At 53.4% G+C, this 27,996-nt stretch overlaps 10 protein-coding genes across 10 annotated transcripts; 2 read left to right on the top strand and 8 right to left on the bottom strand.

Moving 5' to 3' along the window:
- Positions 1–220: 220 nt before the first annotated feature.
- On the top strand, positions 221–1,287 carry AB675_3048 (Short-chain dehydrogenase TIC 32, chloroplastic; the record flags this gene model as incomplete). The annotated part of the gene is made up of 2 exons (XM_018143068.1): positions 221–1,098; positions 1,146–1,287. The coding sequence occupies 2 exons, from the start codon at positions 221–223 to the stop codon at positions 1,285–1,287; spliced, it is 1,020 nt and encodes a 339-aa protein (XP_017997823.1).
- Positions 1,288–1,423: 136 nt separating this feature from the next.
- Positions 1,424–3,424, bottom strand: AB675_3047 (Ferric transmembrane component 1; the record flags this gene model as incomplete). The annotated part of the gene is made up of 1 exon (XM_018143067.1): positions 1,424–3,424. One exon carries the CDS (start codon positions 3,422–3,424, stop codon positions 1,424–1,426), a length of 2,001 nt encoding a protein of 666 aa, XP_017997977.1.
- Positions 3,425–3,741: 317 nt separating this feature from the next.
- AB675_3046 (Exo-beta-D-glucosaminidase) lies at positions 3,742–6,486 on the bottom strand (the record flags this gene model as incomplete). The annotated part of the gene is made up of 3 exons (XM_018143066.1): positions 3,742–4,506; positions 4,556–4,916; positions 4,961–6,486. The coding sequence occupies 3 exons, from the start codon at positions 6,484–6,486 to the stop codon at positions 3,742–3,744; spliced, it is 2,652 nt and encodes an 883-aa protein (XP_017997850.1).
- Positions 6,487–7,514: 1,028 nt separating this feature from the next.
- AB675_3045 (uncharacterized protein) lies at positions 7,515–8,176 on the top strand (the record flags this gene model as incomplete). Its single annotated transcript, XM_018143065.1, has 2 exons — positions 7,515–7,737; positions 7,809–8,176. The coding sequence occupies 2 exons, from the start codon at positions 7,515–7,517 to the stop codon at positions 8,174–8,176; spliced, it is 591 nt and encodes a 196-aa protein (XP_017997929.1).
- Positions 8,177–8,865: 689 nt separating this feature from the next.
- AB675_3044 (uncharacterized protein) lies at positions 8,866–10,866 on the bottom strand (the record flags this gene model as incomplete). Its single annotated transcript, XM_018143064.1, has 7 exons — positions 8,866–9,618; positions 9,661–10,071; positions 10,129–10,196; positions 10,251–10,287; positions 10,336–10,514; positions 10,602–10,707; positions 10,762–10,866. 7 exons carry the CDS (start codon positions 10,864–10,866, stop codon positions 8,866–8,868), a joined length of 1,659 nt encoding a protein of 552 aa, XP_017997802.1.
- A 2,286-nt stretch (positions 10,867–13,152) lies between these two features.
- AB675_3043 (uncharacterized protein) lies at positions 13,153–15,072 on the bottom strand (the record flags this gene model as incomplete). Its single annotated transcript, XM_018143063.1, has 2 exons — positions 13,153–14,187; positions 14,251–15,072. 2 exons carry the CDS (start codon positions 15,070–15,072, stop codon positions 13,153–13,155), a joined length of 1,857 nt encoding a protein of 618 aa, XP_017997874.1.
- Positions 15,073–16,048: 976 nt separating this feature from the next.
- AB675_3042 (L-ascorbate oxidase) lies at positions 16,049–17,836 on the bottom strand (the record flags this gene model as incomplete). The annotated part of the gene is made up of 1 exon (XM_018143062.1): positions 16,049–17,836. One exon carries the CDS (start codon positions 17,834–17,836, stop codon positions 16,049–16,051), a length of 1,788 nt encoding a protein of 595 aa, XP_017997954.1.
- Positions 17,837–21,581: 3,745 nt separating this feature from the next.
- On the bottom strand, positions 21,582–22,883 carry AB675_3041 (uncharacterized protein; the record flags this gene model as incomplete). The annotated part of the gene is made up of 1 exon (XM_018143061.1): positions 21,582–22,883. The coding sequence occupies one exon, from the start codon at positions 22,881–22,883 to the stop codon at positions 21,582–21,584; it is 1,302 nt and encodes a 433-aa protein (XP_017997824.1).
- Positions 22,884–23,667: 784 nt separating this feature from the next.
- On the bottom strand, positions 23,668–25,087 carry AB675_3040 (putative transporter; the record flags this gene model as incomplete). The annotated part of the gene is made up of 3 exons (XM_018143060.1): positions 23,668–24,701; positions 24,753–24,869; positions 24,940–25,087. The coding sequence occupies 3 exons, from the start codon at positions 25,085–25,087 to the stop codon at positions 23,668–23,670; spliced, it is 1,299 nt and encodes a 432-aa protein (XP_017997901.1).
- An 863-nt stretch (positions 25,088–25,950) lies between these two features.
- On the bottom strand, positions 25,951–27,830 carry AB675_3039 (putative sterigmatocystin biosynthesis monooxygenase stcW; the record flags this gene model as incomplete). Its single annotated transcript, XM_018143058.1, has 3 exons — positions 25,951–26,183; positions 26,251–26,445; positions 26,513–27,830. 3 exons carry the CDS (start codon positions 27,828–27,830, stop codon positions 25,951–25,953), a joined length of 1,746 nt encoding a protein of 581 aa, XP_017997925.1.
- Positions 27,831–27,996: the final 166 nt, after the last annotated feature.

Genomic DNA, 27,996 nt, shown 5'->3' with positions numbered 1-27,996 from the left:
TTTACGGTTTGTATTTGAGCCGCATGCGGACGCATAGAAGAGCGAATAGTCCGATAACAGTGCCCGAATAGTCTACCGACAAAGTCCTCCGGGACATGTATATAAATGCACGGCGCCCGGCATGACAACCACGTCGAGTGTGCCATACGTTCGCTTTAATTGCTTTGAGCAGATCAAAGAGCCAGTTTTACCATCCGTACTGCTGCGTACCTAGGGCATCATGTCGACTCTATCAGCCATCTATGGCACAGCCCATGCAATCCTCTCCAACTTCTTCGTTACACCACCTGTACCACAGGCTCATGGCGACATGTCCAAGCTCATCTATATTGTGACAGGAGCAAACACCGGTCTCGGCCTCGAGTTGAGCCGCCACCTGCTTCGTTTGGGCGTAGGCAAGCTTATCATGGGCGTTCGAAGCCCTTCCAAAGGCGAAGCCGCCAAGAGAGATCTCCTCACTTCTACTAAGCGAAAAGAAAGCTCGGTCGAGGTCTGGACTGTGGATATGGACGACTATTCGTCCATCAAAGCCTTCGCGAAGCGAGTGCAGACGTTGCCTCGAGTCGATGGCATCTGCGCCAATGCAGGAATGATGACAACAACCTTCAGCCTCAGCGAAGGCATCGAGAAGACACTCAACGTCAACGTCGTCAGCACCTTCTTGCTTTTCTTCCTCCTACTCCCGAAAATGCGGGAGCATGAGCAGACCATCGGCACTCGCACACACTTCACCGTCGTCAACAGCGGTCTGCATTACACAGCAAAGCACAAGGAGCTATACCCAACGCACGACATCCTCGACAGGCTGAATGATCCGAAGAAAGCGGATATGGATAATAGATATCCGCTGAGCAAACTGCTCGTGCTTTGGATGGTGCGAGAGCTCGCTGCTCAAGGAACTTCGATGCCTATCCTCAACAGTCCGAACCCAAGCTTCTGCCAGTCTGGTCTGCTTCGCGAAGACGACAGTGCTTTTGCCAGAATCGCAGAGAAGTACCTTGCCAGAACGACCGAAAGCGGTAGTCGGACGCTTTACCACGCGCAGTTTGCCGGACCGGAGTCGCATGGACAGTATTTGGCCAATTGTCATGTACAGAAGTAAGTGCACCGTACTGATTGTGAAGCTGTGTACTGACTCGTAACAGACCTGCGAGTCATGCTACCTCCAGAGCGGGCCAAGTCATCCAACGTCAAGTGTTTGCAGAACTGCTTGAGAAGTTAGAAAACATTGAGCCTGGCGTCACCTCTAGCTTAAAGAGTTCCATGACGCAGAAGGTGAAGGCCTAATGACTTGGCCTGCCACTATTTATGGGTTCTCGAAGGGCGCCATTGATCAGATTGAACAGAGCATAGTCGCGTCTTGCTTGCGAGGATGCATCGTCTGGTCGTTGTATACGTACCACAATCTTCATTGCAAGTCGTATCACCAACCAAACTTTTCCACATGCACCTCAACATGATAGCCTTCACGAACAAGTCTTGCAGCGCCATTGCGTACAGATCTAACAAGGCTGTCAGGTCCACTGACAACGATCAGATGCGTCTTGCTCGACAGTGCCCCCGATCCGGCCTTTTGCCCCTTCCCCGAGTCCAGCTCGACCCACTCTCGCAGCTCAGTGAAGATGTCAGGTCGCAATGCGTGAACTCCTCGAGTGCTGAACCGGGCCGTGATTAAATCCGCAGCACGGCCGTCGTCTGCTGACAAAGGAGCCACCAGGCCTTCAACTGAGTGTCTTGTAGAGTCCAGTCTGGGCACATACTGTAGCCACCGATCAGACTGAGGGTCCTGCCTGATCCAAATATGGCTGTGCTTATTGTTTTGTACTTGCTCAGTCCCAGAGATTTGGGGGACAATTCGACGACCGTCCTCATAGACAGTCCGCTGACTCAGGACTGCTTCAGGAGTCGCTCTGACCTGCAGAGCCCAGGCAAGAGGGTATGTGACAGCTATCCCGCTTCCGCCAGCGATGAGACAGACCCGATCGACTTGTTTCATAGTCGCCAGTGTATCCGTAGAACCGTATGGACCATCCAACAGAATCTCTACATGTTGATGATATTTGGCGAATGCCAGCAGCTCCCTAGAGAAGCCATCCTGAGCACGGATAATCAGCTGCAGCTGCCACGGTCCGGTATAGCCAGTCGGCGGTGGCGGTGAAGCGATTGTGAAAGGATGCGTTTGCAGTCTGTGTCGAGCGTAGCCCAAACTGGGCACCGTGACGAAGACATGCTGTGCCGCTTCCCATCCTTTCGAAATGCTTGAGGGGAGCCCTTGTCGCCTAGGCGTGACCTGAACAGTGCAATGCAGCAACACCGTCTTCTGGTCAGGCGCAATCTCAAGCGTAGCAATGTGCTGCTCGCTCGAGACCACATTCCGAATCATCGCCCTGTCTATCGCCCATACTGCGAAACTCGCCAACACATATGGCCGGCTGTTGTGGTGGTGAAAGAACAAGAACACCAAAGCAGCCACCTGGAGCACAACATGCAATAGCAGGAACCTCTCGTAGAACAACTTCCTCACCCACCCGATACTGCTCACATAGATCGCCAAGTACGCAACGAACGCAAATAAGCCAAGCAGACCCACCCTTCCACTAATGAATCTGAGAAATCCAAAATGCAGCGGCCTCAGTAGCGTGTACCAAACGCCAACCATCCCAACGGAATGCATGGCTGCCAGAGCAGTCATCCACTCGCCCAGGCGACGATGAAAGATGTTGAGACCCTCATAGGACCAGCCGGAAAGTGCCAGGATCGGCTGATTTGTCTTTGCAGCGAGTACGTACAAGACCGGAAGATTCATGGCGAAGCATAGGCCAGCTCGATCGGCGAAGGCGAAGAGCATGGGTATGCTGAGCTCGGTGTGGTACAGGAGGTAGAAGATATTGACGGCTAGCATCAGAAGTACCGCGATAGACGTGCCATTTTCTGGTAGTGTGCTCGTGGGTGATGTGAGTGAGGGTAACGGCCTGGGTTGGTACATGCATATCGACCGGGCCGAGCGCGCGAAGGTGGTGAAGATGCCGCCGCGGGCAGGTCCGTCACTTGAGCGTGCATCACTAAGTAGAGGCTTCCTTTCTGGATCGCCCTTGGGTGCGACAGCCTCTTCCGTCAGTGTGTCGCTTGACGATGCATAGGACGCAGGTGTTTCGACGCCCGACTTCGGCCTCTGGCCTCTATGATATAAGAGTTTCTTTGTCCCCCGCACGCTTGCGAGGGTGGCTACCAGCACGGCCACCACGATATAGTACGTGAGCACGAACTCCCGACTGTAAAGCACAGCCTCGACGAGCTTGCGCAGGGCAGGATTTCGCGGGTTGAACGTCTCGTCATCGTTTGCGGTCCAGACATCGTAGGCAGTGGCCTTAAGAGAGAGCCGAACCACCTGTAGCAGCTCCGAGGGCAGTATAGAGTCCTCCATGCCGTCGTGCGGCATCTGACAGAGGCTTCGCGAAGGAGCATGCGCAATGGTAAGACTGTGCGAGAGCGTATCTGATGACGGCGTGATGTCCGCTTCTTTGTTTAGCCGATCAGATCTTATCTTGATCCTCGGCGTTTGTCACCGCCTACTGCTACGTTTTACGTTTCCACACCTTACGAACGCGATAACGTCACGGCCACGACTCTGGTATGCTACAATTCGGTGGACTTGCTGATCAACGGGCCCTCTTGGATCCTGAGGTGAACTGATTTTACTCGCAGGGCTAGGCTGGCTGCGCGTGGGACGCTGCTCTATGCTTATAAGCGTCTCCTGCTGCTGCTCCCGATGCTCACATTCTGAGCAGCGACATTGCCACCAGAGACCCAGATCTGTTCCGCTGATAGGGAGCTGTTCCAACTAACGTCCAGCTTGAGGGTCTCGTTCGGGAACAACGTGACATAGTTGTCCGACCACAAAGCGGGCAAGACTTCTTTCCCGTTGGTATCAACCAACACCAGACGAATGAACCAAGCTGGAATCTCAGATTGATTCTCGAGTATCACCTCAGCGGCAGTAATGTTGTCAGTATGAGCGCTGTCGCCCATACTGACACCGATCGAAGCATTCGGCATACTGAAGAGTGCACTGAGATCAGCATACTCAGTCACTGGCGTGCTGAACCAGGAGCTATTCGTCCAATTCATGACATCGTTTTGCGCCGTGATCCAGTACACGTTGCGACTAAACTCAACATCCGCTCCACCACTGAGCACCAATTTGAGGAAAGCCACATCTTCGATCTCGTTGGTGGCGTTGACGTAGTCAAGCAGATGCGCCGAATTGGGGAATGCGTCCATGGACAGGTCTGCGTGAATCAAAGTTGAGCCATTCAGGCTGATCAGATCGACGGTCACATTTCGACTGCCTGTTGAGTTTAGGGCGTGGCTGACCACGTATATGCTGGAGTCTTTGTAACCATAAACAACGTGTTCTGGTCTGGTACCAACTTTAGTGCCATAGTAGGAGCCCGCTGCTGCCAAATAGTAGTCGAAGAGCTGCCAATGTAGATTTGGCCAGGCGCCCTAGATAGTCAGGTATGAATGTCGGACGGTAGACAGCGACGAGACATACCTGAAGCATCCAATATATCATGCCAGTAGCGGGCCTAGTGTCAGTCTTGCGAGCTGCGAATGCCTCGAATTGTGATCGAGTCGCCTCGTAATCCATGATCTGAGCTTTCAAGAGGTAGTCTTCGAGGCTCTTCGGCGCGCCATATTTGTTGTAGAGCGCCTCGTTGTAGATCGATCTATCGTAGAAGCTAGAGACGTTCGTGGACATGTGGTAGAGACCCATGTCTGGCTCCTGCCACATATCATCCAGATCTCGTTCGGACAAGAACTTAGTCAATGACCCCATCTCTGGCGTTCCTACGCCTGACCCAAGCTCAGAGCCGAAGCCGAAGGCGGCGCCCAATTCATCATACCACCAGTAACTGCGAGTGTCAGTATGAAGTAGGGATAGGACAAGGGGAAATACTTGTTCGGCACCCAGTCATATGGGCCATCCATCTTCATGCCAGAAATGCCGAGCAGGTCAGGATAGCCACGCTCTGCAGCAGATGCGATGATAGGGTTCGGCCAGTCATATTGGTTCAAGGCGTCCACATAGATCTGCGTCGCGCGATCGTCCGGCCAGAAATCCGAGCCCACAAGAAATGCTAGGAAGCTCGGATGAGACTGCATAGCAGCAGCCTCGTGCAGCATAGACGCATTGGCAACAGCATAATCTGGATCCGTCCATTTCACTCCGTCTGCTTCATCGTTGTACTCCCATCCTTCCCACTTGTCGCAGCACTCCCAGCCTGCCATGATAAACACTCCCATTTCGTCTGCGAGCTCATATAATTCCGGATGTTCCTGCTTGCCTTCCAAGCGGATCGTGTTCAGGCCCATGTCCAGAACGAGCTGGAGCTGCTTCCGAGCTCGATCAGTGTCGAATCGGTAGAAGATATCTGCTGAGTATCCGGCTCCGAGTACAAGAAAAGGGTAGCCGTTGACGAGGAATGCAGTGTCGTTGTAGCCATTCCGGTAGGATGTGACGTGTCTGATGCCAAAGGATCGCGTTTCTGCGATATCGGATAGAGACCCGTCAGAGACCGTTGCGTTGACTTTCAGCGAGTATAGTGGCTGGGATCCCCACTGGGCGGGCCACCATACCTGAGGATCATGTATGGCGACTATCATAGGTACCGTCATTTCCTCTCCGGGCCCGATTGTTTGGCTAGCTGTGCCAAAATACTGCTGCCCATCTGGTGACGCTATCACAGTGTCCAGTATCACGTTCTGTGAGGCGTTGGCGCTGTTGAGAACATCTACGCGTACAACTGCAGTGACACTCCCTTTCCAAGTGTGCTCGAAGTCAGTCGTCACTCTCGGTGCTGACAATGTTACTGAACCACTCTGACGGATCGAAACTTCTCGCCAAACCCCTGTGCCGTTATCGAACGGATAAGGATTCCAATCAACAAAGCCCATAGCGAAGTCGCGTAGATAATTTGTAGGATAGGCCGTAATCAGAATGCAATTGTTGCCGTCATTGAGATAGTCAGTGATCTCGTATCGGTGCCCTCCGTACGAGCCAACCTGTGTGTCATTGGTAGCGACGGTCTGCCCATTGACATAGATATCTGCTCGAGATGTGATACCATTGGTGTTGAGCCAGTAGTGTTGATCCTTGCCTGTGCTGATGTTGAACTCCTCCCGGTATACCCAAGGTATTTCAAATTCCGAATAGTCTACCAACGTCTCAAGATTGTCGCTGAAGAACAGCACCGTGTCATTGTAGACGCCATTCTCGATGAGACCAGCCGCGACGGTGCCTCTGTATGATACCCGATACCATTCACTTACATTTGCACCAGCAAGGGACAGACTGCTGAGGTTAGTCGGGAGGTTCGCAGTCGACTGCAGATACCAGCCTGGTATGACAGCACTTTCGCCGGCACTCGATACCAATTGCGCAGAAGCCGCCGCGAGCGAGAACACAACTGACAAATATCTCATTGTCAGTAACGACTGCTCAGCTCTACCTTGACCAGCACCAGCACAACAGAGGCTAAGCAGCCACCTTAACCATAAGTACTTGGGCAGGTACCTGGGTAGATAACATCTTGACTTGACAGCTATGCCCTCATGGGAAGTTGCATTGATCCCAATGCCGAACTCCGCGGTCATGATTCCTGTGAAATCATAAACTCAAGGTGAAGAGGTCGCAGATCAGTTGCAACCTCCTCTCTCACCGTCTCGTCTGGAAATGCTACCGCGGGGTAGTCGTGGGCATCGTGGCAGTGGCTTCGTGCTGCACTCCTTCGGGAAATGTTGTCTAGCTTTATCTAAGCTCTGACTATCGACTTCAAGCATGATAAGCTTCAGGGTTGACATTTCTGATCATGACAAAGTCCGCGAGCTCCTGATGAGGAACGAACGCGACGTTCACGAAGCTCCCGGGCTCGCAAGGATTCCGCCAAGCCTTTTACGCCTTGACCGCTGGCCGACTTTATTCTCTTCGTCATCCTTTACAACTTCAGCGTGGTTGCTGGGCGAACCGTCGAATGACAGCATAATGCTCGCGCTTGGGCCTCAACGATCTGGCACGATGATTTCCTCGCAGCAGGACCATCACACCGAAAGGATCATGTTATATGCACGGCGTACTCGGCGACCACGAGCCGTACAACTTACCTAGTCACACGGCTGCTGCAGTAGCAATCTGATCTGTTGTTCCGTCTGCTTCCAACAGTGTCCGACCTCAATGAAGACTACTGAGATAGTAAGTAAGGTTGTCTGTCCACTGGCAAGAACATCCGCGCGGTCACGAATTCTTGACAACGCACAGAGCAGATGCATTCCACCTCGTACCATCAGGATGACTCTCCACTCAAACATTGTTGTTGTCAAAACCTTCCTGTATTAAAGTCTTCGTATTTCATTCGCACGTTCTGGTCTTCCTAGGCATCTTTCTTGGAACAATATACACTAGAAGCCTTCAGCACAAAACCAATTTCTAAGCAGATCCTCCATCTTCCCTCAAGATGCGTCACTCGTTTGCTCCTCTCATCTTTGCGGCCGCGGCATTCGCCCTTCCTCAAGCCAGTCTCGACGGCCTCACTGCCTGTGCGCAGACTGCCGTCCTCGGTGCACTCGCTGGTACCGGCTGCGGACTCACAGATGTCAAATGCATCTGCGCAGCCTCGGGCTTTCAAGCGGCTGCTCAAGCGGCAATCACTACCGCTTGTGGTGCTGGTGATGCTGAAGGTAAGCACTGAATTCTATAACCATGTACAAGTCTGGTTGTGTATCGTCCACGTACTAACGCCTCACTTTAGCGACCACAGCCTGGGCCACCTCCTACTGTGCTGGTGCCGGCTCCCCGCTCCCCAGCGATAGCACTATCTCGGGTGACATTGCTGACCCGACTATGATCTCCTCCACCCCCACAGATACGTATGCCGGCCAAGTCACCAGCACCACGGACGTTCCCGCCGATGCCACCACTGCTTGGGTCAATGGCACATGCACCAAGTGCGCGCACAGCAACGACACTGCGCCCTTGGCGACCCCTTCAATGCCTCAGGAGCCCAGCCCGAGCAACACGGGTAGTTCGGGTCCGTCGTACACGGGTGCGGCGAGCAAATTCGGCGGTGTTGCTGGCATGATTGGTGCCGTGGCCGCGGCTGCTGTCTTTGCTCTATAGATCTCTTTTGTTTCATCTGTTGGTTGGGGAAAAGTATGGTTCGGAAGGTGGTTACAGGTTGAAAACGTTGCATTTCACAGACCCAATTTGACCAGGGTAGTTCGATATACAGTACGAAAATGACAATGCCAACTACAAAAATGTCATTGGCCGACCGACAAGGGCACGTTGGTAGCCACTCGAGTAAATGAACTGGTGTCGTCTATCTGGAGCAAGGTCGCAGAACGTGGCATAGATGTTGTTGGCCTTGAGCAATGTGAAGGCCAACAACATCTGTGTCACCCTCTGCGGCCTCGGGCCAGACAGACGAAACCAGTTCATCACTTAAGTAAGGACCTTCGCGCATCACAGGTAGATTCTCGAGGCACAAAAAGGACCATTGTGTCTACATGATATAGTCTGTCTGTCTATATACCAATCCTCGGCCGTCAATTCGTATACAATCATGACCAACGCTGTCCCGCCGTAGCATGTACAATCACCACCTGTCCGTCCCATCCAAGCTAGCCGGCCGTGAAACTGTAGGTTCTGTGTCTGGGTTCACCAAGCAAGATCGAGCCCGTCGTCTTGATTTCCCTTGGGCGTGAGCCGTCCTGTTCCATTTGTCTTCCGACCAAAAATTCAAAACAAGCCGCCATAGAACATGCAAAGCAAAAACACCGCCACCCTGATCGACCCCAGCCAGCGATCTAGACCATAGACCTCTCGATTCTCCCATCTTTACCAAGACTGAGGCCTCGGGAAGGCGCCCTGTTGTCCATGCGAGCCCCAGGCACGCCAGCACCACCCTCAATAGCGCTCTGCAAACCCAGCGGCACTAACTCGACATCCGAGTCAGTGTCATCCTCACCTCTCGGCTCCCTCGACCTTGACGAGTGTTGATACTGATTGACCATATGACTTCCCACGGCGCCTCCCGCACCAGCAACCCCGCCCCTGCTGAAGTTCCTCGTCTCACTGTTCCCTCTCCCTCGACCTACTGTCCCCACAGCCGTAGTCGCCTCACTATGCCTACTCACATGCCCCTTCGGCAACCTCGCAACCCTCCCATCCTCCCCAACCTCATAACTCCACTCACCCGTTGTCGTCGCACTACTCACCACATCCACGACCTTGCCCTTACTGATCGTCTTCTTATGTATTGGCCCCGTCCCGTCACTATTACTCCCCACCTGCCCAAAGTCACTCGCACCAGCCTTCCGTCGCCCGCCACCAATCGTATTGACGTAGTAGCCCTCGTCGGTCGCGGCAGTTGAGCCGAGGCCACAGTTGGGGAAGTAGCGGCGCAAGATGACGCGTGCGGCGGGCATGCAGAAGCAGGCGATGCCAATGTTGAGTTCGAGGTCGGACCAGTAGCCGAGGGCGACGTAGTCGCGGGAGAGGTTGTGGAGGAGCCGACTGCGACGAGGGAGGGGATGCGGATTACGGAGACTAGTGTTACGCTGCGCATGTTAGAATCGGATCAGGATTCTGGAGGAATTGACCCAAGGCCAAGCAAGAGGGAGAACTTGCAAGAATCCGACAGCAAACATGAGCAGCACTTGCCAGCGCTTCTTTTTCGAAAGGTTCAAGGTACGCAGCTGGAACATCGGCAGGGCGAAGATGGCGAAGTCCAGAATGATGTTGACGATGGCATGAATAGCGGCTCCAACCTCAAATCCAAGGCATGATCCCTCTGCTTCGCCGTCCCATTGTAGCCAAGTGTATGCGACGGGACTGCACTGGAATGCAAAGAGAAATAGGAAAATGACGCCTTGGATTCCAGTAAGAGCGAGCATCGGAAAGGCGACCCGACGCAGTCCGGGTGTTGGAAAGAGTCGTATGTAGAAGCACAGAAAGGCCATCTTGGTCACTGCGACGCCGGTCACGTAGACTAGTCCGCCGGCGTAGAAGATCTGAAGACGTCAGTCGTCAATGTCGAACAATAGAGTCTTGTGATTGGCGATGCGTACCTCCAGTATCTTGTCGGTGTGCGAGAAGGGTATCCGCCATGCATCTCTACCGAAGCCCCATCCTCGTGCTATGTAGAGGTCAGTCCGAACCGTACAGTGCAGAAGGTCAGGAAGCATCGTACCTATAGGATTGCAGATCGCATTGCCAATCATCATGACCTAGACACTGATCAGTGACCGTGCGTCGAAAGTGCTTGTCGAGCGTACCGTCCCAACAGCAATCAATATATCGTCCCAACCCCACGCGCGCGTGCTCGCAAACACCATCAACTGCATGCCAACGAAGACAAGCGACACTCCCATCGAGACGAAAGTGACTGCCGTGCCGGACGGGCCTATGTCGCGATCGGGGAACTGACATGTCGTGGAGGTTATATTATGCGATACTGTGACAGCCGTCAGCACATCTGGCAGACTAAATGCCATGGTGACGCGACTGACTCAATGCTTCCCGTATCGTGCAATTCTTGTACCAGCAATCCTGGGCGTCTTCGAAAAGAGGCTGGTCATTGCAAAAGCAACGAAAGCCATCTTGCAGTCCGACGCAACGGGCGCAGTCACTTGGTTGATGCAGTCGACCTGTCATTCGCGTCAGTACGTCGCATGTTCGACCAGTCCTCGCACACCACGTACCGCGCACGGTGCCCATTCGAGCGGTTCGGTTTGCGCATGCGCAAATCCGAATATGAACAGAAACGTTACGAAAGTAGTGAATACACGTAACCGCTCGTGCCGCATAGTTGTGTATAGAAGAAGAAGCAACGTCAAGCAAGACACCGCAGCTAGAAATCCCCGAATCAAGACCTTGGGGACCTACTATGGGTAATCGAGATCCCTTCTCCAGGTCGCAAGCGATGGAGTCGTCCTCATCGAAGTCCAGCCCGGCAAGCCGGATCAGCGTGTAATAGCAGTAGTGCCGGTAGTGTGAGTCCATATAACGGTGCCTCTGACATGGGATTGGATGCAAGAATGGGACGGCCTTGAAACATGTGCAAAGGCGAGTCGTGCTTGGTTCCGCTGTAGACCATATTCAGATGGCGGAAACCGGGATTCTCACGTGGGAAGTGCTCCATCGTCGTCTGGTTGACCACTGGGGTGACAAGCCGTGATGGGGAAAGCCATGATGCACCTAAGCGAGTCGTCAAATGTCATTCGGAACCCCGTCAGTAGCAGGAAAAGCAATCCACTAGCATGTTCCTGGCACAGCGGGGAATTAGCGAGGTCGCCAATGTCAGAGATGCGGAGGAGTCAGCCTCCTTTTGGTCTCATCTTCATAAAATCAGAAGCTTGGAGAGCTTGCGCACATTGTTCAGCTTGTCGCTGACCACGGCCAAGTCTCGACATTCGGTACAGTTGTGGCTTCATTGCGACATTGAGACTATGATGAAAGCTAGAATATGTCAGAGGTTCTGGAAGGTGAAATTACCTGCAGCAGGAGCGCCAGAGAAACTCAAAATCATGCTTTAGCTGCCCGACATTGCGCGAAACACTAGCGTTCGCTCCAGCTGTTTCCAGCATCATCAGGGTTGAAACTCGGGCCAAAGTTTCTTCAGTCTGGTGCACTCCTCAACTGCCGACTCCGATGGCGAACAGTCGAAGGATGGCATGATGTCGGCACAAAGTAGTTGAAGTCACAACACCGGCGCCAAACGAGCCATAACGAGCAATTGTTAAAGCTGTGGTTGTGTCAACAACATGTCAATGACAGTAACTCGATGAGGCGGTCGTCAACGCTATATCAGCAAGCGCGACGGCAACGACTCGCCGAGGCAGCCACAGGAACGCGTCTCTGCGTCGATAAGCGAGCTCTTCGCTGACGATGAGGTGTTCGAGGAAGCTGTGGACGTTAGCCGAGGCATGTGTCGTTCTGGCCTCCGAAGCGATATTAGGGCAGTGGCGAGTATAGCACTGCTTCTTAGCCCTTAGAGAAGAACAATTGAGCGTCACTTTGCTTGGACTCTCATGGGAACTTGAAACTCAGGCGGACCTCGGGGAGGGTCGCCAGCTTAGCGCCAAGCTGGGCGCACCGGATGACGAGATCTCGAGGCTCAAGCCGATTGACAAGCTTGCCCGATGCGTTCTGAATTACTAGCTGCTCATGCCTCGTCCCTCTTGCTTACCCACGGAGTAAGCCGCACTAGCAGATCATCATCATGGCATTTTCCTCACCTACATGAGGTCTACTGCTGTATGCGCGGAGCGGTCACCCAAGGACCATTTCTGCATTCCTACTCCGTTGGGCGCATTTATATATCTGACTGTCCCCACCCAACACAACGAATCTTTCCGCAGCGCCCAGCAACATAACAGGTTCTCAACTGCCTTTGAGAGTACATCAGATACACGCAACTAGAGTCTCTCGACTCGACTCAGTCTGAGGTTCAGCGAACGCCATCTGAACTCCACGGATGAAGCAAGGCTCACGCAGGCCAGATATGTAGCAAAGGCACGCTCACGTCAACTACTCGGCAGCAGTCGATTGTGTACCCTATACAGAACAAAGAGCAGTGACTTCCTCCTGGCCGACTCAGAGAAGTGATCATTTCGGTTTGCCACGGATCCTTCCTTTGCTAGAATCATGCTTTGGTAGTTCTTGCTACTGCCTAGTGGGACGAGCAGATTCGCAGCAAGGTTCTTCGCATCGCTCGGACGGACCGTGGCCGCGCGCAACCTGGCCATCTTCAACTCATCAGCAGCTGAAGCAGAGGCCTACGCCTGCATGATGGAGAAGACACTGTTGCAGTGAGCGTACGGTTCTGTGACCGAAGGGTGTATGAGCAGCTATGCCGCGGTGGATCGAGGTCAGAAGGCAGAAAGAGTCTCAGGCAGATACGACGTAAAAAGCCTCGCGGTGCGGTGAGGATTGCGACGGAGGCCCTAGCCATGGAAAAGCAAGCGTCTTGAGCCAGATTGAAGCATTTGTCTATCTACATGACTACTTGAATCAAGTAACCGTTCTCCTGATATTATGACACTGTAGTAACAGCATTGACCCAATGCATTAACACCCTCACCATTCGCTCATCAAGACATAAAAGCAGTGACTCCAAAGGCGACGCCCAAGACTCCCATAACACCATTGCTTCCAACACTCTGAGCAGCAGCACCTGTGAACACACTGACCTGAGGCTGCGATGGCGTACTCGCACTGAAGCTTGCCACAGCGCCACCAGTGGCAGCAGCAGCGCCGGAGCCCGCAGGCTGAGGCTGCTGGGGCACAGTTAACGGCGAAGACGGACCTGACGATGGTGCTGCAGCGACAGAAGCAGGGATTGGCACGAGGCCAACACTAGCGACAGCCTGAGGCGTCGGTGCAGCAGTACCCTGTCCTGCCGCGGTGGGAGTGATAGTTTCAGCGCCGGTCACGAATGTCACGAGCGGCACTGTAACGGTGCTGATCTGCGTGATCGTGGTCGTTGGGTTGGTAGTAATGATGTTGGTGAAAGTCACAGTCGTGCACGGAGGAGGCGTGATCGCTGGTGGAGCGGGCGGCTTCGCAACCTCGCTCGTTGGACCAGACGTCGATGGCCCTGGTGGTGGCGGGATGGGCGTGACCTGCGCAACCAATCCAATACTGCTGGGCACATCGGTGCAAATGCCTGGGTTCTGAGGGATGAAGGCGGCGCAGATGCCGGCGAAGTAAGACAGAGCGGCTTGTGTCTCGGAGTCTGAGCCGGACCAGCACGAGACGCAAGAGATGACATTGCGTGTGAAGTCAGTGTTGGCGCACATGCAGGCGATGTCGCTATTGGACTTGCAGGTGGTGGAGGAGAGCCAGGTGTTGAGGCAGCGAGGAAGTGTTGGTGGACATGGGGCGTCTTGCTGAGGTGGTGGAGGAGGGGGCGGTGGCGGTGGCGGCGGCCGCGGTGCAGCCGATGTCGTGGTTGTAGTCGTGGTGAGTGTGGACGGCGTCGAAGTGGGCGGCAATGTGGTGGACGGCGGTGTCGTGGGGACCGTCTCTGGGCCTGTCGTAGTTGTCGAGCTTGTCGATGTAGTGCTTTGCGTCTGAGCACTAGTGGACGCTGTCGATGTCAGGAAACTTGACGTACCGCTGGTCATCTGATACGTTGAAGTGTTAGTAAAGGGAGGGAGCGTAGGTTGACTGCTCGAGCTAATGCTTACATCTGACCAGCATGACGAGCAGCTGTAGCTTGTGCTTGAAGTAGCAGCGCTGGTGAAGGTACTCAAGGTCGAAGGCGACGTGGTGGTTGTCAAAGGCTGAGTTATGGTTACGCTAGTTGACAGGGTAGTGGTGACGGAAGTTGTCGTTGACGAAAGGGTAGTAGTTGTTGTCGTCGAAGTCGTTGTCGATGTGCTCGGAGGCGGAGGAGGTGGCGGCGGCGGCGGTGGTGGAGGTGATCCCTCCTCGCAATCGAAGTCGATGCGGTGAACACCAATCCCACACTCGCGACCGTTCTTGGGCACCTGAAATGCAACACTCCTCGCTCCGCCACACTGGGTATTAGCCACCTTGCTTCCACCAGCCGAGCATCTCGAAGTCTGCTTGCAGGTCGTCCCATCAGGCATGTCGTACACAAAGTCAATATCAGCATCGAACTCGACCGTCACTTCCATCTCTTTGATTGAGAAGTTCTTGTCCGGGCTACAAGCAACCTTCGGCGCCGTCGCCTTGTCTTGGGTGCATTTCCCTTCGATCACCTTCTGCTGGAACGGACTGCGAGCTGCGATGGTACGTCTCGACTTCCGCCCAGCAGAGAAGGAGTCTTTGCAGTCGAACCCTGAGAAGTCAAAGCCTCCAAAGTTTGACACTTTGCCCGTGCCCAAGCCTGACCAGTCGAAACCTCCCTTCTGGACATCGTTGCAGAAGTTGTCGTTGTTGATTGGGTTCTGGTATCGAGGCGCGAGGCCCCAGTTGAACGTAGCTGCAGCCGGCTGCAGCAGTGCAAGCGAGGCCAGGAGGCCCGTAATCAAGGTGACCGTCATGTAGCGAGTGGGACTGTATGTTGTGCGAAAATAGATCGCGGGTAGGTAACGACTGCTCAGAGAAACGAATGTCTATAAGCCAAGAACGAGGGACTAACAGCAAGGAAATAATACAAAAGCGACTGAACACCTGAGCGAAGGACAGGTTAGGAAATGAAGGCTTGCATGCTGCTGACCATCAGTGGGATTGTGCCTTTTGTATACCTTTGTTCAAGTCTGCGGTCAAGGTCGGGGCATCTTGGTGGAGTTTCGACCATGTACACTACCAAGGTGTCTTTGTTCCACAATGAAGCATTTGATGTCAGTATGATATTCAAGCAGCTCAGATAGGACGGAACAGGTGCATTGAGCAGCGCTTGTCGTCCAGCATGGATCTTCAAAATCCAGTCAGCCTCAAAAGACTGGTGTCGATATGAAACAAGACAACGCCGGCACTAGCAGCTGCGCTGTTTTTCATGTGTAGAAGCAAGACATCGGGGTCGATAAGTGGCATATGTCCACAGTGGAAAGGGCACTGTTATCATCCCCTGGGAGGGACTGCTGGCTGTCAGGAGCCGGATCGCACTGTGTCCACTGCATCGTCAAAGCGAGCCGCTCAATCGAACCCACGATGGAGGCTGAGTTGGCACAGCTCCCAAGAATCTACATTGACGGCATTCTGGACATCGACTTTCTTTGGTCGTGGTGTCAAAGGAAGAGGAGATTGCCCAGTTTGAAGAAGGCGACACGAACAAAACATTGGCGCGTTCTGATTGGCTGGCGCCTCGACCAACCGCCAAACATCTTTGTCTCAATTTGCCACAAGTACGCGCCGCGTTGATGCTTTTAATAGCTTCACGTGAAGGGCTCGTGCAACTGCTCAAGTCCAAGTCGCACTCTCATGCCCCACAAGACTGAATACGCATTTAATGTCTTAAGGACTTGGCTCACCTATTTCGACTCCTGACTTGAACTGGCAGTATATCCCTTTCCGCAGCTATTTTCCATGTTCCCCGGCGCCATAATGATGGTTCACCAGTGGCGCATGGCCCTCAGATCCATACGCATTGCCTCCGTACTCGAGATAACCCTCCACTCCCACTGAATCCTGCATGATATCCGCCGCATCACCCATGATCCACACCGTCTGCATCCCCATGATCATGTGCTGCAGCGTATGACAATGTAGCAACCACACTCCCGCATCCACCACTCGGAGCCTCCAAGCCCTCCAGCCTTGGTCCTCATCCGGAGGTAGCTTTGTGTTCGTCGTGTACTTGTATAAGAACGTCGTGTCGCGCAATACCGGAGTGTAGTTTGCGGCTCGAAGCTTTGCCTCATTAGCAGCCGGGCTGTAAGTCCCAGGACCGGAACCAAGATCGTAGTAATGTCCGCCGTGCGCGTGCAGAGGATGAATGTCGAAGCCACCCGCGGGATCATTGGGCCGCTGAACCCATACGATCTCGAGGACGTCACCTACCGAGGCAGCATAGGCGTCAAAGGCGGACACATAGCTATTGTTTCCGGCAGCAATGGCTGCATCTGGTACCGCTGCTTGACCCTGGCTGTAGATGTCTACTAAGTACGGCGTGCCGCGTGGGCGATCTGGGGAGACGAGTTGTCCGTTGAAGTGCCAGACCAATGCGCCGGAAATGTTGACCTGTTCTGTGTAGATGTACACCCGACTGGTGACTTCATCTAGGGTGGGGAAGGCAGCGGCGTCCGCGGGGGAAAGGGGTTCGAGGGTGTACTCAAGCCAGTCAAGCGAATGCGTGACGTTCAGGACTGGTGATGACTGCGGTGGGGCTGGTCCGCAGCCTTTGCCGTCATACGACAAGCAAGCGTACGAGGAGTAATTCACGGGACGGTACTCGACTTCGAATTGGATCCAGAAGTTGGACTTGCCGAGAGTGGCCAATTGGGCTGCGCTCTTGGTCTTCAGGAGGTAATCGAAACGTTGGCCCGAGCCTAGCTGCATATGTGAGACAGAGGCGGGTTGGGTGTAGCTGCCGTCAGCTTCGATAATTGTGAGCTCGTCGTGTTCTTCGATGGCGTAGCTAAGCGCAGAGAGCGACATGGCGGCAATGTTGCGGAATCTATACGTCTTGCCGGGCTCGACTTGTATGATCTCTGGGCCGCATTGGCCTTCGAAAGGGTGGTCGGAGGGTGTTGAGGTAGACTTTGCTGGTGCGCTGTTGCCATTGACTAAAATTGCCATGGCCTCGCCGCTCCAAACAAAAGGCGTCGCCTCAAGGCCCTCAATGATTGCGCTATCCGACTTGTTGAAGTATTCCGTAACCATGATGGTCCGTTCCTCGTCATACTCGTACGGCGGCTTGTCACAGTCATCGACGATCAACGGCCCGACTGCTGAAACTGTCTGAAAGCCGACATGCGAGTGGTAGAAGTAAGTCCCAGCTTCGTCCGCAGAAGGATGTAGTTCGTAGTCGAAGAAATGCAGTGGTGGAATCGGCCACTGACTGAGCATTGGAGTTCCGTCACTAAACGGGCTGACAGACTGCGACAGTCCATGCCAATGTACCGTAAGATTCTGGTCCTCCATATCATTGTACACCCGTACCCACGTCGTCTCATCAGGCTTAATATGTACCGGGGGCCCAGGCGAAGTCCCATTCACCACAACTGACGACCGCCCTCGACATGCTTGGTTGCTGACCTGTTCGCTGACGCGCAGGACTCGGTCGGGCTGGAAGCTGTCGTCGTGAGTCTGTACGCCGGCCAAGCATAGTTGTGCTGTAGCCAGCAGCAGAGGGAGCCATGTCATGGCCGCTGTGCAAGCGAACGCTTCAACAAAGAAGATCGACGTGTTCTGACAGTGTGGCCAAACGTCTCAAACGCAGCAATGGGACAAGAGAAATGCAAAGTGCGACAACAGTACAAACCGCGTGCAACCGTATCGTACACATTCTCTCGTATGACGGGAGCACTACCGCAGGCATATATGGTTCGGGCCCTACCTTGTCGGCACATCATGCTGAATGCGCTTATTCCCCATCCGTGTAGGTATGTGCTAGGGCTTAGTAGCCGAGCACGCCTCGTCGAGATTATTACCATATAATGGGGACGGGCAAACCTTGATGAACGAACATGGCCCCCAAATTCCACAGGCTCAGAAAGCATAGCGGCGCCTGTCAGCCACGCTCAAGGCGCGTGGCAACGGTGGGAGGGTGTACAGTTGGCAGATCGCTTGGTGGGCCTGAAGTGTAGATCTGTGTATCCCGAAGCTACCTATAGGGCGGGCGCACTGGATGCCCCTTTGGGCATCCTTATTGGATGCTCTGTACCATCATCTGTGGGCAAGTTCTGTTTGATACCGGCTATGGGTCTCATTGCTTCCGGGCTGCGACTTCTCTTGATCCAGGACAGTCTCCAAGTCGTGATGAAGAGGATGTTGTGGTGTACTCAGGAAATTGAAGGTGAACAAGATCACGAATCCGCCGATCTGCCGCTTGTCCTACCAAGGTTTAGCTGCTCCGCTATGTCCGTTGCCTAGGATGACGTAGTTCGTCATTTCTGGACGCCTTCACGTTTTGCGGTTGTCGGCTGTGACATGAAACCCTATTCTAGCCAACGGTCGATAGGCCGACGTTGAGTAGTGTGCCGTCAGCTCCTGAACCTTGCTCATGGCTCTTGCCAGTCGACTGGGCAGAGGTGTTCAGTCTGCGGTTATTAAGACGTGCCTCCTTGAACTGGGATCTGCGGCGGGAGCACTCGCAACTTGCAAGGTCTGCCAAGGCTAGTGAGGCGAACTTCTTGAACAGAACAGGAAGCCCATCGAATGAGTGGCACAGTCAGCCCGCCAGAAACGGTCCGGCTCATCTTACCTTCAGCTACCCAGATCAGGGGCCATACTCCCAGGGAGAACTAGTTCGATTTGTGTGGCCATTTCAGTCAAAGCCGTGAAATGGGCAGGCCTCGATGGGCAGATCCGGCAGCAGAAACTTACCCACGCCCTGGGGTGGGATGTCGGCCGTCATGGTGCATGGACTTGCACTCGGTGCGCTTTCTCGGATATGATACTCGAACCTGGCGGAATGTCTACAACGGTAGGGGACTGAACAACGGCACGCGTACAGCTGGGTTGCTGGGGAATTGGTGCTCATAATGTGCAGGTGAGGTCGCGCCTCTTGCGAACCACTAGGTAGGGCTCGTTGGAAGGAGTCTACGAAAGCACCACCTTTTTCATTGCTGCTGGCGTCTCAATGTACGTGTAACTGGTGATGAACCTACGAAGGTCTGCGATCCCAACGAAGGGACTTGTGCTGCACAAGACGCGGCTTTGAGAGAAAGTGACAAACATATTTCCCGTACTTTGGAAGCAGAAATACATTGACCTAGAAAACGCCCGCGGAAAATTGAGGCGAGGGGGGCACGAAGAAGTGATCTGTCGAGGAATGTTATGGAATAAACATGAAGGATATCATTTCGCTCAAGTAGCCCAACCGCACGCTTTGCGTTATTTCATATAGTAATACATGGTCAACGCCTGGAAATGTTTTTCGTGACACAGTACTGGAGGAAGCAATCAACACCGCTCAAGACTCCCTCAGAAAGCCGAAACTTCAGAATAATGAGTAATTCCAAGTCGGCCATCTACATCGACCGCTGACTGCTGGTGCTGCTCCGGGTTGATTGCTTAGAGAGGGATGCCTGAGCATTAACTGGGCTGCCAGTCCGCTGACCGCTTCGCCGCCGTGATGAGTTGCAAGCTTGATTCATCTGTTGCTTGGTGTGGAAGAACATGTCGCGAGAGTAGGAGGTCATGGCTTGCATGGGATCCTCTTGGTCGAATTCGAAAGGGTGTTCTGGCTCAGAAAGAATTTGGACTTGTTCTGAGGAAGACATTGTGTGTGTATGATGGGTGTTGGTTGATGGGATTGTGTAAAGGGATGTTTGTGTGTTGCCGGACGCCTTGCTGTGTTTGTTCGTATCGGGAAGTAAAGTGTGTTCTTACTGTTGATTGCTGAGTGATGAGCGGAAAAGGATATTTTTGAGGGCGACGAGCATGATATACCTACCAATTAAGCCCGTTGTTGCCTTCTGAAGGCTGGAGCACTCGAAGTGCACAGACATGACCGCCTATGCTGTCAGTTTAGTGGACCTCTGACGCAGTGGGTCCGTTGAAAATGACAGCTCTGACTTCTAGTTGGCCAGAGGTGACAGCGGTGCGGTGGTCTCGAGGCGTTGATCAAGCGAAAGCGACTGCAGGGTGCCGTCAGACACGCTCCCTTGTGCTGAGGGTTGAGGAACACTTGGGCCCCGCTGACGGCGAGTATGACCGTGTTGCCCAGGTAAAGTGATTGTCGATGGACGTGCTTTTGCGCGATGCCTGAGATGCGTGCAAATCGGACGAATGAAAAGCAAGTCTGCTTTGTTCGATGGGGCACACGACCCTGCAGATCTTCCCCTCGGTAGGCGTTCAGAAAGTTTTTTCGCGAGAGCTGACAAGGGTCCAAACATAATATCTTTTGTTTACCATGATAGTGGCCAGTGATTTTGCTCCAAATGCGTTCATACTTGGAGTATTTGTTTCGTTAGTCTGGGGCGGGAAGGTGCAGGTAGAACGGCATCTGGATCAGATCAACGCTGTGGGATTATCAGCGACTATAGTGATTGGACGGGAGTCATCTTCCTGATCATCCGCACATCGGTGAACAGAGTTATGCTCATCGAGATTGACTTAATGTTAGCAGTCGAGACTTCCATATCGAATTCTGAGAATGTCGATCATGTAAGACGAAAGGCTCTCAGGGAGGTCTCGTCCTTCCGTCTGGTGCTCTGGACAGCCAGGGGCCGACGGCGATGTCACTGTCACGATGGTGGTCATTCGAGGCGGCAAGAAGTCTGCACCAACAGGCGCGGAGCACGGGCCACAGGGTCCTGTCTCAACACAACAGAAGAACCGCTATTGCATCAGACCACGCGCTTGATTCCAGGCAAAGAGAGCGAGAGAAACGTTGGGAGTCAGGACAGAGCCTGGGTGGCTTGCGCTAGCCCGCAATTCTATGACATCTTAGCTGCAGCTGTCATCACGTCATTGGGTCGGCATGGAAGAAAGCTCCGCAAACATCACCTTGGCGGAAGACGTCATGTGGATCCCTGCGAGTTTGACCTCGAAGTTCGGGACGATGATTACGAGAATGGGATTTCCAATTGCGCATGCATTGACACCACTGGTTCAGCTGATACCTCGTCCCCATTTTTCATCACTGATATGGCACTTAGCTGGTACTAGGTGATGAACAATACACCAAGGCCCCACGCTATGCTATAGCATGCGGTCTCTGAACCAGGCAAGTAATTGCAGCAGCTCGCTACGAGGCGTTCTTCATGAGAGGGCAAATTCATCACATGTTCCGGTGCATCTACATGGCGGACGGCGATAGATCTCCGTCAGCACGTCTACCAGGCCCGTTTCATGGGACGCCCTCAGTGAATTCTTCCATAGCACATGCCGATACGTCGTCTACAGCACCTAACGCAGAACCACATTCAGTTGCAGGTGCGTATCACAGCTTCACCACACAAGCCGTGTTCCCCGTCGCCTGCCCCTCGCACAATTGGGACCATACCTTCTCCAGACCCTCTTCACGAACGCCCCCTCGAACATCTAGGTCCATGCCCAGGAACGTGTTGGCGGCACCATCGTTGCTCTTTTGCTGTTCAGCTGTTACGCGATGCCACTCCCTATGGATCAGCTCATACGTCTTCTCCTCCCCAATCTTGTCAATGACCGCGTCAATGATGTCGGTCGCATTCATCGGCAATGACTCCAGCTTACTACTACGCTCCATCCTTGCCTGCAGGTCATCTTTGCTGAAGACCTTGCCATGTCCTGAGCCTATGCCGATCAGGGTGACTTGAACAGCAGGATTGAGCTTTTGGAAGAAGCCATGGATGTGCTCCAGCGCCGTGCCCCGGCCGGCAAAGTCCAGAATGACGACTTTCTTGGCTCCAAGCTCGGCAATTTCCTGCAGAGAGGTCTTCGTGCTGGCATCCTCATATGTCACAACACGATGCTGGAAAGACCACTTAGAGATAGGCACGGTGGGTTCTCGCGTACTGCTGACTTCGACCAATGCAATAGGTCCTGTGCCCGGAGCCCGACTGGTGGCCAGCTGGTGCACGAATGACCGACAGGTCTTGCTCCGCGAACCGAGCGTGATGACCACTGCTTGCGTTAGATCGGCATCTGCCTTCGACCACGGCACCGTTGAAGGCATCGACGAGACGACTGGATCCTCTGGATATGAAGCGAACACGAATTTGTTGAGAATGTACCCTGACTTCCATGCTGGAAACAAAGCTGCCTTCCAAAGCCGTGCATATTCGCTGCTTCCTAGCGCAAAATCGCCTTCAGCCTCAAAATATCGAGAATAGATCGCCATTACTTGAGCTCGATGCTCACTGCATTCTGTCCAGTGGCCCGGAGCCCCTAGCTCGGATGGCTTTAGTTTCAGGTCGGTCACCATATTCGAAGTGGGGATAAAGCCGTAAAGCCGTCTCCCGGGTTTCAGCTCCTCAATCGTGCTTTCGAGTATCTCTGCGTATCCCCAGCCAGGTGCAACCGCGTACTCGTCAGAGTTGCGGTATGGGGTCGGGAGCGTGTCCGGAATTGGGAAGGCATCATACCAATGAAGCTGGTCGCCCAGGGCACAATATGATAGGTTATTGGCCGAGAGGCCGAGAAGCCGTGCTTGGATGCGAACTGACGACGGCTTCAGCTTCGAGCTCGTCAAGTCTCTCTGCTCGAAGAAGAATTGCTCGTTGTATTGGTCCTTTTTAACGAGTCTGGCTATTGGGTCTGCCATGTCGAGCTCGCGAAGGAGATGCAACTGCGTCTGGAAATCAAGGGAAGGCAGGCCGATCACTTAAGAACGTTGCTTGATGGCATCCGATTATCGCTTGCGCACGTAAGACCCATCGAAGAGTGATCAAGTGTGGTCTGCCTTACGACTTAGGTCGCCAACACCTATCAGATCCGCTCGCAAGCTTAGGAGCCACATCCCCACACTGGAAGGTTTGACGCACTAGTCCGATTGAGGTAACTAATACGGCCTTCGGGCATAGTGCCTGAGCAGGCGGTTGCGACGTTGTGGGGGGTCGTTTCATGTCTCTCAGTGCCACAGACAGGCTTTGCAGTCACCTCTTGCGTGTACAACACCTCGTCGATTGCCCGAAACCCCGTCATGTGAGTCACAAAGGCTCAGATCGAATGTTTGAGTGTCTACTAAGTAGGAAGAGGTTGAATTGCGTTCCAGATCAGGAAGCCTACATCCGCTTTCGCGTACGCAAATAGCACCTAAAGCATTGACGATACGAGAGACAGTATTCGACAGCAGCCTCGAACGGAATCATCATAAGGTGATTGCACGAAATACTACTTGTTTACCGCTGGCTGCATTCGACAGCCGGCGCAGGATTAACTGATCATGCGAAATTCGGGATGCATGCTCCCCAGCCTGCCGATCTCCTCTTGCGACTTTCCGTTGAGAATATGGTCCCTCTTCCCTGACTCCCGCAGTTTGTTCTCCCGCGTGCACCAGATGAATGCCAAAGCGGAGAGTATGGCGGTGCACGAAACTGAGGTCAAGTTCAGCGCGTGACCCAGGGTATAGGCTGGCGCCATGAATGGAAGATACGTCCAGACGGCAATGGTGGAGCACAGTTGCCTGTTGCGACGATGTACGCACTGGTGACGCTTCGCACTGAAGGCCCAGCAGAGTTGTTCAGCCCCCAACTGATGATGATCGGCCCTGCAGCGAACATGCCCATCGCTGACAGGAACACCGCAGCATACTTCGCGACCGCGCTGTCTGATGCGACCAGGATGATGTAGCCGATCGCAGAAGTACACGCGCAACCAAAGATGAAAGGTCCTCTGACACCAGCCCTGTCCGAACAGTATGCAATTGCAATGCCCATGGCGCAAGCACACACATATGGCGCGACAGACCGGAGCTGTGCCTGGATCGCCGTATAGCCGAGGTCTCGTAGGATGGTGGGCAAGAAGACCGAGAAGGAGGCCAGGCCAATGTTCAAGAAGAAAAACATTCCCGCACAGAGTGTGCCGTGGACACTCAGCAACGCTTGCTTGACGTGGCGTGCACGGACCTTCTCCGTTGCGTCGGCTTCCTTGTATTCTCGATGCATTCTCTCTGCTGCGATCTGCCGGCCTCGTTCGCCAAGAAACTTGGCGGAGCCTGGTGAATTGGGCAGGATCCAGAGTCCCAGGAAGGCGGCTAGGACAGACACTAATCCTTCGAAGAAGAAGATGTTTCGCCATGTGTGTATGACTGCTGAGGACGTGCCCCAGTCTGGGATCTGTGTGAGGGCGGCTGCTAGAAGACCTCCGAAGGCTCCCGCAAGTGAGCTCCCCATGATCATGATGCTGACTCTGAACAACAGCTCCTTGCGACGGTAGAATGTGGAGAGGTAGAAAGCGATGCCGGGCAGCACGCCACCCTCACAGATTCCGAGGAAAAATCGCAGCGCCAGAAGACCGGCATAATTCTTCACGAAGGCGGTGCAAAGTGAGACGATACCGAAGCCGATGACTAGTGTTGGAATCCAGATCTTTCCACCAACGATCTTCAAGACCAGATTCGACGGTATCTCAACGAAAACGTCTGATAGTCGTTAGTGACAGTTCTCGGTTGTTTGGCATCTTGTAACCTTACAGGCAAAGTAGAAGATGCTCAACGCCCAATTAAAGCGGTAGCCGGTCAGGTTCAGGTCGGTCTGCATGCCAGCAATGCGGGCATTGCCGATGTTGGTTCTGTCGATGTAGCAGAGCACTGAAGGAGGTATACGTGTCAGCAACCCCTAATGGCCAGCAGGAGTTCGGAGCTCCGTCAAGCAACTTACGGAACAAGAAGAAAACAGTTGGAACGATCCGCAGATCCAGCTTCCATCGCATGCGGCGCTCTTCCTCCTCAGTCCACTCAATGCTGTTGGGCGTTTCGTCCTGTCTAACTTCCTCCTTCTCGAAAACTTCGGGGTTCATCTTGTCCATGTCGGTGGTCTCACAGCTCCAAGTGTGATTGAAGTGACAGTACAAGTAACGACACTGAGGCGAGAAGTGGTCACAAAGTTGACACTCTCCTGTTCAAGGCGAGCCCCAGATCAAGACGAGATCGGCAGGCTGCTTGATATAGGTGTGTAAGGAGAGCTTTGCCCCGAAGTCTCGGGATCGTGGAGTCGCGTAGGCCCATCTGGGGTCCCCGTCCTGCCCCCATCTTGTTGGAGGTGGGCAGCAATCTCGCCAACGACTGCAAAATGGGCTGTCTCGGCGTGTGGGATCCATTCTCGGGTAGGTGGTGGATTCCTTCGGAACGCAAAAGAAGACTCCAACCTGCGCCGAGATCGTGTTCCGATTGGGCAGGGCAAATGCTCTGCATGCTGTCAATGCTAGTAGTTGCTTGAGCATGTACACACCGTGTTCCAGACCTGATGCACCACTAGATTGGTCCTAGACTGAATACTATGACTATTGCATTCCACAAGGTCAAGCACGGATTCACGGCCAATGATTCTAGAATCCAGCCGACGAACGTTTACAGGCCAGCGACCGAAAGCGAACCGAAGCTGAAGCCAAAAGACCTGGACAGGCGATTGGCGAGATAACCCGAGCCTCTGGGAATGGGAAGGTTGAAATGCATCAAGAGCTGAGCGACGAAAAGGCCTAGCCCGGTAAATCCTTCTGACGAAGGCGCATGGTCCCTGGAACCATGAAGACCGGAACAGCCAAAGAAGACGTTGCCATGAATCTCTGCCTACTGTAGAGCATGAAAGCAACAACGCGGTTGATTGGCATCACAGACTTCCGAAATACCTGCAAATATGCTGTCCAAAATGTATTTTCGCTAGAGTCTAATTCTACAGCTTCAAGAACTCGTCGTCAAAGTACCAGACAGGATCTCCGTCCGGATTTATCTCTTCGGCTGTGTAGCCATTGCCCATGAACTGGTATATGTTGGATGTCCGGTAGTCGAGCTCGTAGTCTTCCCATCGTACATCCTTCAACATCTCAAAGAAGTGCAATCTGCTGCCGGGGTAAATCGCCGTGACGGGACCGTGTGTTTTGCCGTTCTTGAACCACGACCGGCAAGCTGGAAACAATGCACGTCAGTACCGAAGTAGCTGGAGGATGCGGGAGATATGGAACGGAAAGCTCACGAGATGACCAAACCAATCGCTTCATTAGCTCGTGGGTATGGTTAGCTAGGTCCTTGACACAGCGCTGCTTCGGCTCGAACGCTTTGATATTTTCTCGCTGCATCTTCTCGATCATCTGGAAAGTATAACGGCAGTACCATGTCATTATGGGCAGGATCGAGCTGTGTGACGCTGGCCCATTGGGGCCTTGGAACACTGGCGGAAATCATTAGCCGAACTCTCGCGTGCGGTAGGAGTCTGTATGTCAAAGTGTGAGACTCACTGAAGAAATTAGGAAAGTTGGGCACAGTCACACTAAGGTATGCTTGCGGAAAGTCGCCAAACTGATCTTGTATGACCGCATTGTTACGGCCGGTCAATTTGAAATGCGGCTTGAAGGACGTCTCGAATCCTGTTGCACAGATCACCACATCGACTTGGTGCTCGCCTCCATGTTCGTCGATGACCGAGTTTTCCGTCAGCTTTGTGACACCTGTGTGGACGGTCTTTACATTTGGATCTGACAAGGACTCGAGGTACCGACTGCCAGGCGTCATGCGACGGCATCCTAGCGCAAAGTTGGGGACCAGATGCTTCTCGAGTGCTTTGTTGTTGAGACGCTCCGACATCAGGTCTGCGATGAGCTTCCGCGACGCCGCTTGGTCCTTACCGTTGGTGTGCATCAAGGTGAATCGCTTGTTGAGTTCACCCTCAACTTCTCTCGAGTATTTCTCGTACTCTTCTGGGTTCGCTTTCCACTTTTGGATTTGCTCCTGGCTGTATTCGAAGTTCGTGCCACCAGGACCAGCGTGCTTGGCCCCAAAACCAGTCGTAACCCAGACTGGCGACCGCAAATACGCGATCAGCTGCTTGACCTTGGGCTGGATAGCTGGGATGATCTGGACTGCGGACGAGCCACCGCCGATGACAGCCACAGTCTTGTCTGTCAGATCATAGCTGGTATCCCAGGCAGCCGAGTGCATCAGCTTGCCCTTGAAGACATCGATGCCAGGGATACTGGGCCACTTCCATGAGTTCAAGACTCCTGTACCGTTCAAAAGCACATCGCACCAGTCCTCGAAATCTTTGCCGTCGGCATCTACCAGCTTCACTTGGTACTGACCCTTCTCCTCGTTCCATATCGCTTCTTTGACGGTTGTTCGTAGTTTTATGTATTTGTCAAGTCCATACTCTATTGAGATGTCCTTGAAGTACTGCCAGATCTCCTTGGAGGACGAGTAATACGCGGACCAATTCGGATTCTTCGCCCAAGGGAATTGGTAGCTGTGTGATGGGATGTCGCAAGTACATCCAGGATAGACATTCTCTAGCCAGGTGCCGCCCACATCACTGTTCTTGTCGTATATTTGAAGTTCATAGTTGTCTAGTGCTCGTTCGGCCTTGTAAGCCACCTGCAAGCCTGATGCGCCCGCACCAACGCATATGATTCGAACCGGCCGCTTCTCGTGTAACGGCTGCTCTGAAATTCGATAGCCGTCAAAATCCTGGTTGTACCATTCGTTTGCGTGTACTTCGCCCTCTTTTGGAAGTCCGCTGGGATCTATAGTCGCAGATATCGTCATTATCGGTTTGTTGATCATCGTGGCGGTGGCTTATCTAAGCACGTCAAATCTCCAAGATTTCTTTGGTGAGGTCCTCAGCTCGATGAATGACCAAGAGGCGCGTTGGCAAGTTATTTGCAAACGCTCCTGAGGTCGTCTGCGGTCAATTATATCACAATAACATGCCATCATATCAAAGTTCAGC

This window comes from Cyphellophora attinorum (assembly GCF_001299255.1).
Source record: "Cyphellophora attinorum strain CBS 131958 chromosome Unknown Contig21, whole genome shotgun sequence".
NCBI classification, from domain to species: domain Eukaryota; kingdom Fungi; phylum Ascomycota; class Eurotiomycetes; order Chaetothyriales; family Cyphellophoraceae; genus Cyphellophora; species Cyphellophora attinorum.
This window is presented reverse-complemented; position numbering and strand designations above follow the sequence as displayed.